This window comes from Corylus avellana, chromosome 10 (genome assembly GCF_965113065.1).
Source record: "Corylus avellana chromosome 10, dhCorAvel1.hap1.2, whole genome shotgun sequence".
In the NCBI taxonomy this organism is placed as follows: Eukaryota; Viridiplantae; Streptophyta; class Magnoliopsida; order Fagales; family Betulaceae; genus Corylus; species Corylus avellana.
In genome coordinates this window covers 7,353,194-7,369,974 of record NC_142499.1, presented here as the reverse complement: position 1 = coordinate 7,369,974, position 16,781 = coordinate 7,353,194, and the positions used below count along the sequence as shown (strand labels likewise).

Sequence of the window (16,781 nt, the reverse complement as noted above, 5' to 3'; positions counted from 1 at the left end):
GTTTTCGTTTTCATAAAAAATAAAACAAATCAGGGGCAATATGAGAATTTTGGGATGATATTGGTCGAATTGAAAAAAATTGAAACTTTGTGGGGGTGGATTGCAAAATTTGAAACTTTGATGTCCAAATTGAAAAACAGTCAACTTTGGGGGGTAAACTATAATTTTCCCAATAAATATTTATCAACATTTCTAATTAGCTTATCATTAATAAGCTCCGCGTGTGAAGTATATAGCACCTGTTTACAAATAAAATTTTGTGGATAAAAACAGGTGGCAATTGGCAAGAACAAGATTCTCCATTTCAAGTGAAATAGAAAAATTATTTCATGGTCATATTATATTTCACAGTATTCAATGATTTGAGATATGGATTGGTGGAAGGAAGAGTTTCCACAACATTGTTGCCTTGGATATTTCCAAAATACTATAGCATTTACAGCTGCAATTTTTCTCTCAAATATGGGATACGTATCAAAAAAGCACCTGAAAAGTAATTTTTCAGAACAATCCAGACTAGCCCTACTAGCATGAGAACCATATGTTAATATTTGAAGGTGTTTCAGGTTTCCCTTACAGAGGCCCCGTTCTAAGTGCATTGTCTAAATCAGCAATTAAATCACTCACATCCTCGATCCCCACTGAAATACGAACAAGATCTTCAGTTAAACCTCTGGCCTCACGCACTTCAGCTGGTATGCTTGCATGGGACATAAAGCAGGGCATGCTTATGAGGGACTTCACACTCCCTGCACATAAAAACAATTACAAAAAAACGCTTATTTCTCATTTTCTCAAAAACTACTCTAAACTCCATGTTAACACATGATTCCAACCAGATATCTTGCAAGGAGGCAGCAATACATTTGAGACCATTGTCAATGGTATCTTATCAAAACAATACATATCAAGTTTATGTATCACACGCTAACGCATCTCCTACTACTTTTTTTTTTTTGATAAGTAACGCATCTCCTACTACTTGCAAGATACAATTTGAAATGTACTCAAATTGGATGCTCAAGTCAGTTTTGTAGGACCTAATTCTGTTTCAGTTGTATACTTCCAATATCAAGAGAAATTATTTTTGAAGATGATGCGTCAGAAACCACGTGATTTTTTTCTTAGTGAGAAATTGACAAACTCCATAACTTTGAATTGATAAATTTTTTATTTTTTAGCAAATTCATGCGCAAACCAAGTACATATGATATATACAACAGAAAAACACCTAGCAAGATCAAGAACGAGGAAAGAAAGCACAAAAATTTATAGAGTTAGAGATATTGAGAAGGGCGTTAACATAGATCCATTCAAAAAGGATTTAAGAAACAAAGTTGTAGCTCCGAATTCGTCTTCTCGCAATCCCCAAAATTTCGAGAATTTTTTTCTCTCCAAATGTACCACATTAAACAAGAAGTGATAATATTCCAAACAATATTAAAATCATTCTAACAAAGCCTTCCTTTCCAACACGCCAAAGCTCCACCACTCATTTGGGCATAACACACTCTACCCCGAACATTTGAAAAACCAAATTTCACAACTCTCACAATATCATAGTGAAGAAGCATGCGATCTAGAGTTTTCTCACTCTTTTTACACATATAACACAAATCCATCACTATGATGTAACACTTGCAGAGATTATCCAAATTTTTGTCAATGCTACATATTAACATGGTGAAATTTCAAATTTAAAAGGAAACATGTGTTTACCAATTTTCAAAGACATGAAGAAATAACTCACCCTTATTTTCTCAATAAAGAGAACATTACTTATTATGCATTTTTTTCCTGGCATTCTTTTTGTTCCATGTTCCAGAATCTAACATGACACTGCAAAAATGTACTAGACAAGTGCAAATGCAAAGCACATAGAAGTATCACACAAAGAGACAGTTCGGTGGAGAGAGAGAGAGGGCACATTGGTAGATTTAAAATTGGGGCTGGTTTGCATCTAAAAACTAGGAGACATATGAGTTCCTGCGTAATATAATAATCAAGATGGAACAGTTTCAGATTGTCATCAGTTTTCTTTAACCATGTAATGATACCTTAGAAGCTGATCATGTAAAATTAAAATTTTCCCTTTCATGGTCTGTTCATTCTTTTTCATTTTTTTTAGCGCGGAAATTTAGGTGGGAAAGATGATTACCAAAACTAACAGTTATGCTGAAGTACTTGGTAGTCTCAACAATATGCTTTGAGAGTGCAAGTGAACCCGTTAAAAAGCTAAGCACAGACCCTGCACCCTTTGCCTGCAAGAGGTGAACATATAAATATCTGCCAGTGGGTAGAGGTTATTGCAGTATCAATCTCAGAAATCCATCTAATTACAGTACCTGAGAATAATGCAAGCCATGTCCAGGATGATCAGGAAGACCGGCATAGTAAACTTTCTTCACTCGTGGATGGGACGCAAGAAATTCAGCAATCTTTTGAGCATTCTCCTATCAAAGATGCAAACGCAGCTGTTTTGAGCAAGAAACCCAAAGCAACAGAACACAAAGCAGAAGACCAAAGGCAGCACAGAAAGAAATCATTTCCATTTCAAGAATGATTATAATGAGTTTAGCATTTGGAAATCATATTAAAGTTAGCAGGAGTTAATAAAGACCCACGAAAGAATTCACAAAATAGAGGCTCAGTATATTCCTGGCACTCATCATATGTTAATATTTATAGAAGTAAAATACATCATTGTAGAGGAAAGGACAGCTGATACAGTACTCTAGAAATAGGGACACCTGATCCATTCCCTTTTTATTAAAATATTCCAACGTACAGCCTTATTCTTTCAAGGATAAGTTAGAAGAGTCGTATTGGAAATTTGAGATGAGAAAGTATTAAATGACTTGTTTTTCTAAAAGTGTGTATCTGGAAACTTGCGCAAACATTATGGAACAGAGGCATTATAAGATATTTACCAACTCTACAGTCTATTCCAATGCTGTAACTAAACAAATCAATAGGAATATTTCATCAAAAAAAAAAAAAAAATCAACCAATAGGAATAATAATTGTATTCCCAGGGATACTGATTCCCTATTCCTAATGTATCTTGATTTTGCATACCATTTGAACCAAACAATGGTTATGTCGAAAATCCTATAAATACAACAACAAATAAACAAAGGCTCAATATCCTTTGAGGTCTTTCGAAAGAAAAATATAAAAGGGTTTTTAAAGAAGATTTGAAATAGCACCTGTTGCTTTTCAACTCGTAATGCCATTGTCTTAATTCCTCTTAAACAGATCCAACAGTCAAATGGAGCTAACCCAGAGCCTTCTGCATTTTGTAGGAAATACAAGTCTTTTGCCAAGCTGTAAAATATGAGAACAGTGGGTGAGGTTATAGAAAGAGATGAAATGAGAATAAGTCTATAATAATAAATTTAGGACAAAATACAAAAATTAAACAAGAAAAATGATTGCACAAGAATAAAAAGTTATAACATATAATACCCAAGATAAAACACGATTACCAGATACTAGAGCATAGAGCATGAGGAGAGCAGTAGTAAGAGCATGTGAATTTCAAATTGAACCTAAGGTACACATGCATTTGTCCTAATGTACACAGATATGGCACTTAACAAGTTATGAAACAGATAGTATAACAATTGTTAATACTTTTAGGTTTGTAGTACAGCGATAATCAATGGATTTGGGGCAATGAATGTATTTTACCACTAAAGCCCAATTTGTTGTCAACCTTGAAAATTAAGAAGGCAAAGAGACAGAATCTAAATCCCCTTATTCCTCGTATTGCATAACAGTTTGTTCCTTGTGGTTTGAAGGGTGGGAGATTTTTACACTCTCTCTCTCTCTCTCTCCCTCTCTGTGCCTCACACACACACACACATGTAACACAAACATACATAGGACAACAAACAGGGAATCTAGACTCACTCTAACCATCAAGGCAGTGTATTTAACCACTAAAGCCCAATTTGTTGTCAACCTTGAAAATTAAGAAGGCAAAGACACAGAATCTAAATCCCTTTAATCCTCGTATTGCATAACAATTTGTTCCTCGTGGTTTGAAGGGAGGGAGGGAGGGAGGGAGATTTTTACACACACACATAGGACTACAAACAGGGAATCTAGACTCACTATAACCACCAAGGCAGTGTAAAAATCTCTCTCTCTCTGTCTCTGTCTCTCTCACACACACACATACACATAGGACCACAAACAGGGAATCTAGACTCACTCTAACTGTCAAGGCAGTGTAAAATGTCAACCAGACAACATTAAGAAAAAAATTACAAGTAAAAACACTAAGGGCACATTTGGTATGCGGAATGACTATTCTATTGAGAAAGGCTATTAGTAGGAATGTAATAGCTATTCCTATTCATTAGTTTGGTTGTAACAGTAAAATAGAACCCTGAATATGTATTCAACTGTTTGGTACAGTGCAATACACTGGTGAATGGAATCATATCACAATCAAATTTCCTAAATACTCTTATAATACAATTCTAATTTACACTTTTATAGACTTTTTTTTCTTTCATTTTTTTAATCATGTTTGAACTAGTTTTTTCTCAATTCATGCCACACAAGAATACCCAATATAATCAAAATTCATAACCAGAGATGTCCCATGATTCTATTTGGGCCCCCACCATCTTGTCCAGAAGTCATGCGTACAGCCAGAATCTCTTCGTCTACAAACTGATCCTTCTTTGTTTCAAGAAGACAAAACTTCTCAGATATAAAACAGAATCTCTTCGTCATCATCTTTGTTGTCATTTTAGAATTCACCTTTGTTCACTTTTCCAATCAATTAGGAAGTGTTTTTTTTTTTTTTTTTTGGCCAATCAAATTCCATTGAGACAAACACAACAAATGGAAGTCTACAAGCCTGGTACAATTTGCCGACTTTTCTACCAGTGCATCAAGAAGGATAGAGGAGATTGAAATTTTCTGAAAAATGACAGCTAGATTATGGACAACAAAGTTGAATTTCCCACGTATCTTCTTGAAACACCAACACTCCAGCTTAGACAAAAGGTGTGTAGTATCTAAAATAAGTGGTTGATCCACCAGCTCTAAAATAACTAGAGGCAAACTAGCAGTTTGAGCAGTCCATTTCATGAGGCAAAGAACCAAATTTTCCATGAGAATGGGCGGTAATTCCAAATGGGTACCCAGCAGAAGCGGTACTCATCTTGAAAAACAGAGACCAAACTCTCCACAACTAATCAATTTCAAGAAAAGAGCACAAATTGAGAGCTCGCTTGCAGGAATGCAAATGAAGAGTGTCAATGTGGAAATACTCCATATTTTGGGGGTTGATAACGTCCAAAAATGTAATGATGAGACATGAAAAGCCACATAATATGTTTTTGATAAAAAACGATTGAGTAAACATATGGGACAAGAATTTGAGCAACAACTACAGAGGAGATGAATAAAGCATAGGTTTTGTACACCGAAGAGATTCAAACCCAAAAAATAAATCGAATAGCAGAGTTTCTCAACAGCCATCTTAGCAGCGACTGATGAAGGGAATTCCGTTAAGAACAAAAATAGAGAAGATTGATGAAGAGATTGAATTTTTACCTCTGAATCAATTTGAGGAGACATTAATAGGAAAAAAAACCATGACGAAGAAGTATTGGGGGGGGGGGGGGGGGGACGACGAGAAAGAGAGACAAAAAGAGTCCATACCTCGAAGAGGGACGGGCGAGAGAGAGAGAGGAGAGAGAGATGGACGAGAGACATTGAGGGCTTTTGGGTCAATTATAATTGGGGTTCTATTCCCAACAAGAAAGGAATAGTTATTCCTCTCCTTTTTGAGAGGAATAGCTATTCCTCATTTTGCAGAATAGTTATTCCTGGAAATAATAAACTAACCAAACAACGGAAAAACTATTCCATTACCGGGGTCTATTCTACATACCAAACGTACCCCAAGTCATTAGATGAATCAATATATATGTTGTATCTTAATTCCATTACAAAATTATCTCAAGGACTAAACAAGAAATAGCATAAGAACCAAAGACTTTGACAACTCCTGCAGGAGGGACTGGTAAAAAGGTGTGTTCAATGCTAGACAATATGAGTACTAGATAACTCAAACAAATAGATTAATTCTTAATCAATTTTTCATAATGGCGTTGAGTTTTCTTTTCTTTTATGTTTTGGAACCAAGTGGAACTTGCACCAGGCCACCATCATGAAGAGCTACAAATTTTGAGCTACAAAATTATCCTCTTAAGGTTTTCAGAACATAAATACATCAAAGCATGCTATTTTAGCCAGCAACGAGGTTAACACTCACTTCCAAATGGGTCATTAATTTCCAACAAATGAAATGAAAATAGTAGGAAAAATAAAAATAAAAAGATGTATGCTATATGTTAAAATCTGAAAGCACCGAGCAAGAGATACAACCTTTCCCCTCTCACAGCAAGCACACCTGCCATTAGATCACTATGTCCAGCAATAAATTTTGTAGCCGAGTGCATAACAATATCTAAGAGGAAGAAGGACCAGTAAATATACAAGATTCTAAGGAGAAATATCTGAACTGGTAAAAACCAACTTTACATCTATAGCATTTTGATAACCTGCTCCAAGTGTCAAGGGTTGTGACAATACAGGGGACATTATACTATTATCCACCAACAGAAGAGCACCGTGTGCATGAGTCATCTCTGCTATTTTCTGAAAAGTGATCAAATACCCAATAAAAAAACATTAGAAAGAAGCACCTTCCCATATTGGTTATGATTTTATCAACTGACAGAAACCTAATACGGAAAAATGTACCGAAAGTTCTTATTAAATAAGATGAAGGAACCAATCATAAAAATAAGTAACAAAGATTCACATCTACAAAGAAAAGTCTAGCTTTTAGTTTTATGAACACATCTCCCAACACTATCAGCAATACTGTTCAATTGCCAAATGCTATACCACAATCAAGCATAGTCAACAATAAAATAATTACAACTGATGATGAATCACTTTTAAGGGAAAATATGGTCTCATGGATCATACTTAAGACTTTAAAGGATAAATTATACCAGACTTAAAAAATTTAAGGTTGCCCTCCCGCGGGATCCACTTTCCTTAGAAGAGCATTCGGAGAAAAAAGACTCCTTCGAAAGTGGCGTTTTTTGTGTGGATGACGGTATTAGCAAAGATTTTAATTTTGGGCAACCTAAGAAAGTGGCACATTAGTGTTGGATTGGCGTTGCATGTGCAAGAAGCAGGGAAACCATAGATCTTTTTCTCCACTGAAGTGGCTAGAAATTTTTATGGGTTTTGATTTTTCGGCTTTTTGGTTTAGAATGGGTTATAGCTCAAAGGGTTGCAAAGTTGTTGGTGTGCTGGAGAGATCAGTTAGATGTTGTAGATCAAAAGCCTGGAGGTTGGCCTCTTTTTGCGAGGAATGCTTGTAATTCAAAGATTGTGAGAGAACGGTGTTAAAGAGTTTTTATTTTTCATTTTTTTTATAAATAAATGGAGTTCATTAAAAACTAAAGGGCGTACCCAAGTACATAGGAAGTATACAAGAGAAACACCTAACCAGAAAAAGAAAAGTGATAAAAAAAGACATGAAATTTAAAAATATGAAAACAATCATCAGCAGCTATCCACTGAAAAAGGGTATGAAAAAAGGACTTCAACTCCACCACCGTCCTCTCGCTGTCTTCAAAGTTCCGGTCATTTCTTTATCTCCAAATGCACTACATCAAACAAAGTGGAATCATCTTCACAAAGCTTCACTTTTAGAATTGCCAATCTTCCTTCTCCAACAAACAAGGAGATCTCTCACCTGATGAGGCACACTAAGCTGAAAAAGCCAAAAATAGAATACCATAAGACACTAACTATCTCACAATGTAGTAAGAGGTGGTCAACTATTTTCCCACTCCTTACACATGCAACACTAATCTAGTACAACTATTTTCCGCTTTCTTAAGTTGGCCACTGTGAGGATCTTACCTAAAGCAGCAGACCAAGCGAAGAAAGCCACTCTCAAAGGGGCCCTTCTCTTCCAAACACAACTCCAGGAGATGGGATTATTTCATGGGGGATTAAGACATTATAGAACGATGTTACCTCGAAAAACCCTTTCTTGGAGGGGTTCCAACTAAGCTTGTCAACACAATCCCGATTCAGCTTTAAGAAATACAACTGATCAAAAAATGAAGCGAAAATTCCAACTTGCAATCTTGTGCGGCTCTAACATAATTAACATTCCACATAGGATGATCAGCCACAAAAGCATTCTTAAGGTAAGCAATGCTATACAACTCCGGAAACGCTGCCTTAAGGGATCGTTTCCCACACCACACATCATGCCAAAAGCTAATCTTGGAACCGTCACCCATCTTGAACCTAGTAAATTTAGAAAACTCCTCCCAACCCCTCTTAATGAATTTCAAAGACCCACTCCATAAGACCCAAAGACTTCATTAGAGCACCACCCACCCCTCCTCTTAATGAATTTGACCTCTTCACCCATACGTCCCCATAAGAAATCTCGCTTAGCTTCTCAATTCAACTAGCAACACAAGCCGGGAGAGGAAACATCGACAAGAAGTAGACAGGAAAGTTTGACAAAGTGCTCTTGATTAAGGTAGTCCTACTCCCTTTAGACAAGTAAAACCGCTTCCAACTAGCCAAACGACGCTCAACCTTCTCAATAATGACATTCCAAATAGGCTTGGCTTTAAAAGAGGAACCCAAAGGAAGACCAAGCTACTTCATAGGTAAAGACAAGACCCTACAACCGATCCTAGCCAAACCTTCTATGTTATTGATGAAACCTACGGAAACCAATTCTGACTTAGCCAAGTTGATCTTCAAGCCTGAGATAGCTTCAAAACACAAGAACAAGCATCGGAAATGATTGAGGTGATTTGAGTCTACCCCACAGTAAATTAGATGTCATCCACAAATAGAAGATGAGAGGTATCAAGCCCACCAACATTCCCAGTCCCCATAGAGAAGCCAAACAACAAACTCCCACTAACTGAAAAAAAAAAAAAAAAAAAAAAAATCATCCTACCCTAATCCTCCATCACAATGCCAAACAACATAGAAGACAAAGGGTTATGTCCAAATCTCTCTATATTTGGATGACGGCTTACAACAACTCCTGTTTTTCTAATTTTTCAGAGGTTTTGGATGTGCTCTTCTTCCTCTCCCTAATCGGGGGTCTCTGTACAATTCCCCAAGGCTACTATCCTTCTTTCCTGATTTTCCTAGTCATCTAATCAGTCTTATTAGTGACCAATTATTGAAAGTTTCTTTAGATGAAAAATCATTTTGAATATATATGCTGTCATACTTCGTATTGGCACATAACCAATCATTAATTGTATCTGTTTTATAATCACAAACCTAAAGGAATGGCGAGTCGTTTCCACAAATAAAGAGGTAAATCTCTTATATTTTCCCAAACTTTCAGGGAGGTTGGTGTAGTTTATTTAATTTTAGAGCTTCAAATCCCTAGAAGAAAAAAAATCTTATTCTTATCATATTGGAAAAGTATGAAAGGTTCATATATAGAGGAAGAACCAACAGTATAATTGATTCTATGTCCTTGGCCAATGAATTATTACTTGACACAATTGATCATTATAGAACTCTCTCTCTCTCTCTCTCTCTCTCTCTCTCTGTGTCTCTCCCTCTTTCAACCATGAGATTAAGTAAATTTAGTCGCAAAACCTACTGACTGTAGAGCCTTTTTTAAAAACGGACACTTTGGTGAGAATTTAGACTTTAAAATGATAAACATATGGTAAAGGAGAATCTCAAAGAGAAAGTATTTACTAAAAAGAATGCAGATAATTTGTAGGCTTTGTATTAATACAAATCCAGGTTTATATCAGCTTCTATGACTCTCATCAGCTTCAGGAAGCTAGATGTCTATTTCCATAGAGGAAATATGGTTTTCCTCTTATTTTGTAAATCCTAGTGTAAACAATGATTTGAGCCTGCCATGTCGTCCTTGATAAATTTAGAAGCTCTGTTTATTATCCAACAAAATAGAATCAACAAAGAGATGCATCCAATGTCCACACAGTCTGCAACATTCTTTACATTACAAACCCTGTTTCTGAACTCTTAGATTTAAACCTCAAAATCTAAATATCTTAACAGTTAACCATAAAACAAAATCACAAACCATAGAATAACTAATTACGAGATATTCAGAACCAGAAATTCAGTCTGAAAAACTAATGCTTTTTTAAATCTCTAAAAGTTGAAGTCATCCTGCACGAACGTCTCAGTTTATGTCTTAAAATTTAAGTACTAATTCAATATTTTTTGTGGTGAACCTACCACCAATGTAATGATTATATGTTGTTTCTTTAACTCTTATAAAATCTAAATCCATAAACAAAGAATCCTTTAAGAGCCTAAAGAAACACAAACCATGACAAATGAATGCACCATGCATCCTCAGTCTTATCATAACCGGCCAAGTGGCAGTAATTTCGAATCTCAGACTCCATCCAAAGATGATTTCCACCAAAGAGAACGTTCCTCAGTATCTTGGCCACCTTCTCAAGCAACATCACCAGGAAGGCACTTTATTTCACATAACATATAAGCTATTAAGCATCATATCTTGGCAGATGAATAGCCCAATAATCTATTTCTCTTCGTTGCATAGGGGCTTGCCACAAATAAATAACCAAGTATAGTAGTCAATAACTAATTTCATGATTTAGAACAAGACATCATACTCTAATATCAGATATTTGCAGTCGAGGGTTGGTCGGACTCTCCAGCCACACAAGCTTTGTGCTTGGTCCAATGGCAGCCAAAACCTCATCCAAATCAGTTGTATTTACTCGCCTGCATGTTGCAAGCTTTCTAAAGTTAAATATCACTTTTAGTTGAAATATGAAGAACAAAAGAGAAAGATATACTAACTTCACCACTATTCCTTTTTTTGGAATTACTTTTGACAGCAACCGATCAGAACCACCATACAGGTCATCTCCAGCAACAATTTCCTCACCTAAAATGTTAGTAAAATGAAAATTTTCAGACATTTGTGACAATTTGCAATCAGCAACTAACAGAAAATAGAATAAGGATTTTTTTTTTTTTTTTTCCAATGAGTTAGTGCATACAAAGAGTAGCACAAAAAATAATTAAACCTGCACAGACAACGGATTTTTGTAACCCCAAAGGACACAAGTCCAGCTAATATGATAGCACTGAATATTCCTCTGAGAATCCAATACATGTATGATATGAAACTTCAAGAAACTTAAATATAAGAAATTAATGGCACTGAGAAGAACCAGTTCCAACAAGATGAGAAACAGCAGCCAAAGCAGCCATTCCACTAGTGAAGCAAAATGCTCGATCTGCTTTATCAAGCTTCGCCAGAAGGCTAAGAAACAGAGAGTTTAAAGCTCATCAGAAACAATGAAACAGAAAAAAGAACAAGACAAGTCCATTTAGAGATTGACAAAGCTGATTCAACTGCAGTTGTACACCAAGCAAAAAGTCTCACCTTTCTAGAGCATCCCGTGTAGGATTCCCACTCCTGGTATAATCATAGGGGCCATTTTCTGTAGCTGAAGGCTGCATAACAGAGTATTAAAGACATGGTTTAAGTCAGAAAAATAGATTGAGAAAGCAGGCAATCAAGATACCGTAGAACATAGATAAACACGTAGGATTGATGCATTGAGCACACTCCTCATATGATATATAGACCCAGTGTCCAGATGGGTTTAAAACTTCAGTTTTTATGCATTCTACCCATTCAAAAGAACTGTCCTTGTGTGTGTGTGTGTGCACACGTGTGCTTATGTTTGTGTTTGTGTTGTGTGCCAAGATGATTGTAGTTACTTCACTCTTTATTCAGTCCATCTAAAAAGTAAACAGATAATTTTAGTGATTTCAACTTCTAACTCTCAATAAACATTGGGGAAAAAGGATTTTTGAAATTTGGGAAAGGTTTGACAACAATTGAGTATGCATTGATAAACTTCAAATGGGCTTGGACAGGGAAAAGTAGCAGCAAAAGGAAACCTAAATCGCATTGGCAAAGAAGTTAAGGAAAGTGTGATATAGATTGAAAATAGGAAAAGTTAAAGTACCCCTATAAAAACAAAGCGCATTAGAAGAAGAAAAGAAATTATATGAGAAGGAAGAGAAGACCTCCTTCAAGATGAACTACAATTACAAAGTGAAGAGTACAAATGAGATACACTAAGGAGACTCCTAGATTGGAGACGATCAAAGGTCATCCATGAACTTCCTTAATCCACTTAATGACATCACCAGGTACCCCTTTCACAGAGTGAATCAGATTAAGTTCCTAGCTTTTCCTTCTTTCCCACCCAATAAAGCACACAACTTGCTGTAACAGCACAAAATTGCTCAACAGCTCGAATACTTTCATAGTCCTTAATAACTCCCAAGGCATATTTACCCAGGATACTCTTTCTCTCTAATTCACACACACAAACAAAGGATTTAACCCAATAGTTCTAATTACATAAACATAATTTAAGCTGCATAGTCATGATCGTGCACTGCATTTTACTTCTTCAATTAATAAAACTCAGGTCCTTCTCTTCCAAGCCATATTTACTCTCTCTCTCTCTCTCTCTCTCTCTCAACAATCCAATTATAAACATAATTTAAGTTGCATAATCATAGTCCTCTCTCTCTCAACAATCCAATTATAAACATAATTTAAGTTGAATAATCATAGTCCTTATCGCAATAGGATTGAATCCAATAGTTTTTACTTTATAAAAAAAATTAAATTCCATAATCATGGTCCTGAACTGCATTTAACTTCTTGAATGAGTAAAACTCATGTCCCTCTCTCCTGAATACTAAAAGAGACAAAATTTTGTGAGAATTTCTCAAGTATCACCTGCTTAAAAGTAGCTGTTTGGTAAAGTGGTGTGCTCATTGCTTCGTAAGGATCAGACTTGTTCTCAAAATTCAGCAGCATTGTTGAAATACTTGGCTCCTTCACCTCCACTTCTGCACCAACAAACCCAAACAACAATCACAAATATGATGAAAGCCATATATTTGGATAGCATCAAGAAAACAACATATTTTGAAGCATAAATACAACACCACACATACCATTTAAGCACTCTGCAACACCGTCAACCAAAGCTGATGTTTTAACATCCATTTCTCTGTCCATCGAACAACTCAGTTTGAATGATCTCCCAACCAACCGGTTCCCCTCAAAAGCTGCCAATTTATTGAACCCAAAACCTACCAAAAAGACCCTTGACGTTAAACCCTGAACAAACACCAATCAGAATTAGAATCAAACCACCAAAACGTTCGGTTAATTGCCCTGAAAACCGAGGAAAACAATTAGAAAAAAAATAATAATAAACAAAGATGACAAATTGGATGCTAAATTTTTCGATTGTTTCTTTCAAAAATAAAAAATAAAAAATAAAAAAAAATAAAAATGATTTCAAAATGATTTTATAGTTATAGTTTTCTCCATTTCCTCAACCAAAACAATAAAACCTGGACTACAACATTTTTTGCTTTTTTTCTTTTCCTACATTTTCTCCTCAAATAGGCAGGTTAACCCAGATGACTTATAGATAAAAAGAACAAGACTTAACCCAAAACTCCGAGGCTTGCCAAGAAACTGGACGGATCTCTAAAATTAAACAAGTTTGAATTGCAAGTCATATATTGCATTAGTTTTCAAAATATCGAAAATGCAGTTCAACTAAACAGAATCGCCACATCATTTTCAAAAGCATGGATGCTACAACGTAAACCCAATTGTCAAAAATGTTAATTTTACTGCTTTCCCACAATTTCTCAGCGACCAAACAGAATCCATTTTCATATGAACTACGCCAATCTCAGGCTCTATACATCTATAAGACAGCGAAGGCTTGAATTCCAGCACAAGTTTATAAGGAAGTCTTAGGACTCTTACGCGGTCGTTGAGATCAGTGGTGACGGGGCGAAAGAAGGGCCTGAGAGAGCTTGAAGACATGGAAGCCATGGTTGAAATGGAAGGAGCTAGGGTTTTGTGGGCTTTGACTGCTTGGGGAGTGTGCAGGAGCCAATGCGTTTATAGCTGCTGTACACAGACGCCATTTCAAGTGTGGTACATCCGGGGAATTATATTTGTTTACTCTGTCTGATTCGGGATGTACCAAAGTGGCTCCTGTTTCTTCGCAACCGGTTGGCTTTGAGTAACGCTGAAGGAGAATTATAGTTTTTTTTTTTTTTTTTTTTTTTTTTTTCTTGGTTTTTAAAATTACTTGTATATCAAAATCTAATAATAATATTTTAAATTCAATAGTGATTTTAAAATGTCACCTCACATTTAGGTCATATTTAGGAGGAGGTAAGAAGAAATTGGGTCTTCTTTCTAACATTACTCCAACTGGTTACCAATGGTCCAAAGTTCCGTGGACACGTGTGGGTCTAGTAGAGATAGAAATTAAGTGCGTACAACTACAAGCAGTTATGAGATAGAAATTAAGAGCGTACAACTACAAGCAGTTACGGTTAATGATTATTTTTCTAACTGCAACCGTAGTAAAGTTTAGAGCCTGTTTGAGATTGTGTTTGCGAAAGAGACATTTTAAGTCAAAAAGTGTTTTTAGGCAAATGCTTCATTTTTAAGCTTTTGCCAAGTGCGTTTTGGCCATTTTAAAGCATTTTGGACCTTTAAAAGCACTTTCAATTACTTTGACCAAACAAGTATTTTTTTTTTTTTTCTTTAAATAGACTTTTTGAGTGTTAAACGCACTTTTAGACCTCTCAAATGCACATCCAAGCAGGCACTTAGTAGTCGTAACCGCACCGCTTTAAGCTGTTTGCGGTTTTGAAATAACCGCCAAGTTAGCGGTTATTGAAATTAAAAACCGCACCGCATAAACCACTCTTTAAGTATTGGCCTTTTAGGAGTATTTTAATGTTTTGAGCCTACCTTGAGTCTCATTTTAGGGCCTATTTTAAATAGTTTTGGGCCTTTTCTTTTTAAAGGTTGATTGTTTTAGATGAAAAAAAAAAAGTTTTGGGCCTGTACATATATCTTGAACATTCAATTCTTGATCAACAATGCAGTAATTTGTTCTAACCAAATAAAAATTAGATTATTATGCATCACAAGTAGTTTAGCACAGTTGTTCTTTGTGAATGAAGCATTAGAACTCAGTTAATAGAATTTAAAATACAAAGAAGAAGCACAGAGTGGGATGGGATTGCGTATAAAGTATAAACAACAATGTTGTGAGAATTGGAGCAACAGAAAAGTTTCCTGCTCAACCATGGAAGGATCACAAAATGCTCAAAAATGTTCCTGCAAGCACTCCTAACAAACAATATAGAGAAAAACTGACCTACATGTGTATGTTATATGTAACCTATAACAATATTTCTTTTTATATTATTTTGAGGTAATTCAGTTTTGTGTTATGTGAGAAATTCATAATATTTTGGAAGAAACAAAAAAAAAAAAAAAATCTGTTGTGTGATTCTTTCTCTAATATCATAAAGTCATGTGAAAATTAGAGGTTTTTTCTTACGACTTTGTTATACAAAAGCTGGGGGATCACAACACGGTATCCGCGAGTGTTTTGCTCTAATGGCTATTGGAATTGACTATACCTATGACACGAGCAACTTTAAAAAAAAAAAAATTAAAAAAAAATTATAACACACTATAAAAAAATATTGTTTGAAAATTTGTAGATGTTAAGTTATTAACCTTTATCCACGGCTAGTAGAAAGCAGCACTTAGGGGTGCTCAAACGGTTATATTCGACAGTTATTGGCTATAACCGCAACCGCCTTGGGCGATTATCGATTTTTAATAACCGCAACCGCTTAGGCGGTTAGCCGTTATTCAATTCAATAATTGGCAATTTTATAACTGCTTTTTTTATATGGCCTTTTTAAGTGTTTTGAGTCTTAATTGGCTTATTTGTTGGGCTTATTTTAAGGGTTTAAGGCCCAAAATGTTTTTTGGGCCAGTCAATGTTTTTGAATAAGGCTTAGCCCAAAACATCATACACCACATTATATATTTCATATATATAGTTATAAATAGCCAAAATCCATTAATCTAAATACAAATGAAAAAATTAAAAAGACAAAATCCAAATGGAAAATGGCCCAAAACCAAAACAAATATATATTTTATTTTATTATAAAATATTTATATTTATATATTTATATTTAATAACCGCCTACCAAAACGGTTGTGGTTAGTAGTTATAAGAGGTTAGTGGGGCGGTTATAACCACCCTCTTTGAGCAGCCCTAGCAGCACTCATCATTGTATAGAGGAAGAAGGAAAGCAATTAAGACCCCACCAAATATAGAACCCATAAAGAAAATGGGAGGCCCATTTGGCAAGCTTATCCAGCTAAGGAAACAAATGAATGCCGTTGATCGTCAGATTAGGATGAAAGAAACACTTGTTGATTAAAATAGTGTGCTCCATTTTTATTTTTATTTTATTTGTTTTTTTTAAAAAAGGGCGACTTCATGTAGAGGTCTGTTGTGTGCCCTTAAGTAGATAAATAAATTAAGTGTAAGAACTATCTTCTTAAGAGATTAAGGAATGTAAGGCTTGTAAAAGCCTATCTATGTTTATGCTTATGCTTTGGATAAACTATGTTGTTTTGGTTTGAATATTTGTTGATTAAAATGCTTGATACAAAACTATGCCACCACGACGTTATCCTCTCCGTAACAACAATTAGGAAGCACCTTACTATGAAAATTGTGACAGTGAATTCTAACCTCCTCATGTGC

At 35.5% G+C, this 16,781-nt stretch overlaps 1 protein-coding gene across 1 annotated transcript; it reads right to left on the bottom strand.

The window, feature by feature from the left end:
- Nucleotides 1–280: 280 nt before the first annotated feature.
- On the bottom strand, nt 281–14,201 carry CBL (cystathionine beta-lyase). Its single transcript, XM_059606945.2, has 13 exons — nt 13,946–14,201; nt 13,114–13,279; nt 12,893–13,005; nt 11,513–11,583; nt 11,298–11,389; nt 10,921–11,008; nt 10,731–10,842; nt 6,591–6,687; nt 6,415–6,496; nt 3,210–3,327; nt 2,346–2,453; nt 2,159–2,261; nt 281–749 (listed from the first exon to the last, which is right to left on the bottom strand). Exons 1-13 carry the CDS (start codon nt 14,012–14,014, stop codon nt 574–576), a joined length of 1,395 nt encoding a protein of 464 aa, XP_059462928.2. The 5' UTR covers nt 14,015–14,201; the 3' UTR covers nt 281–573.
- Between the last annotated feature and the right edge of the window lie 2,580 nt (nt 14,202–16,781).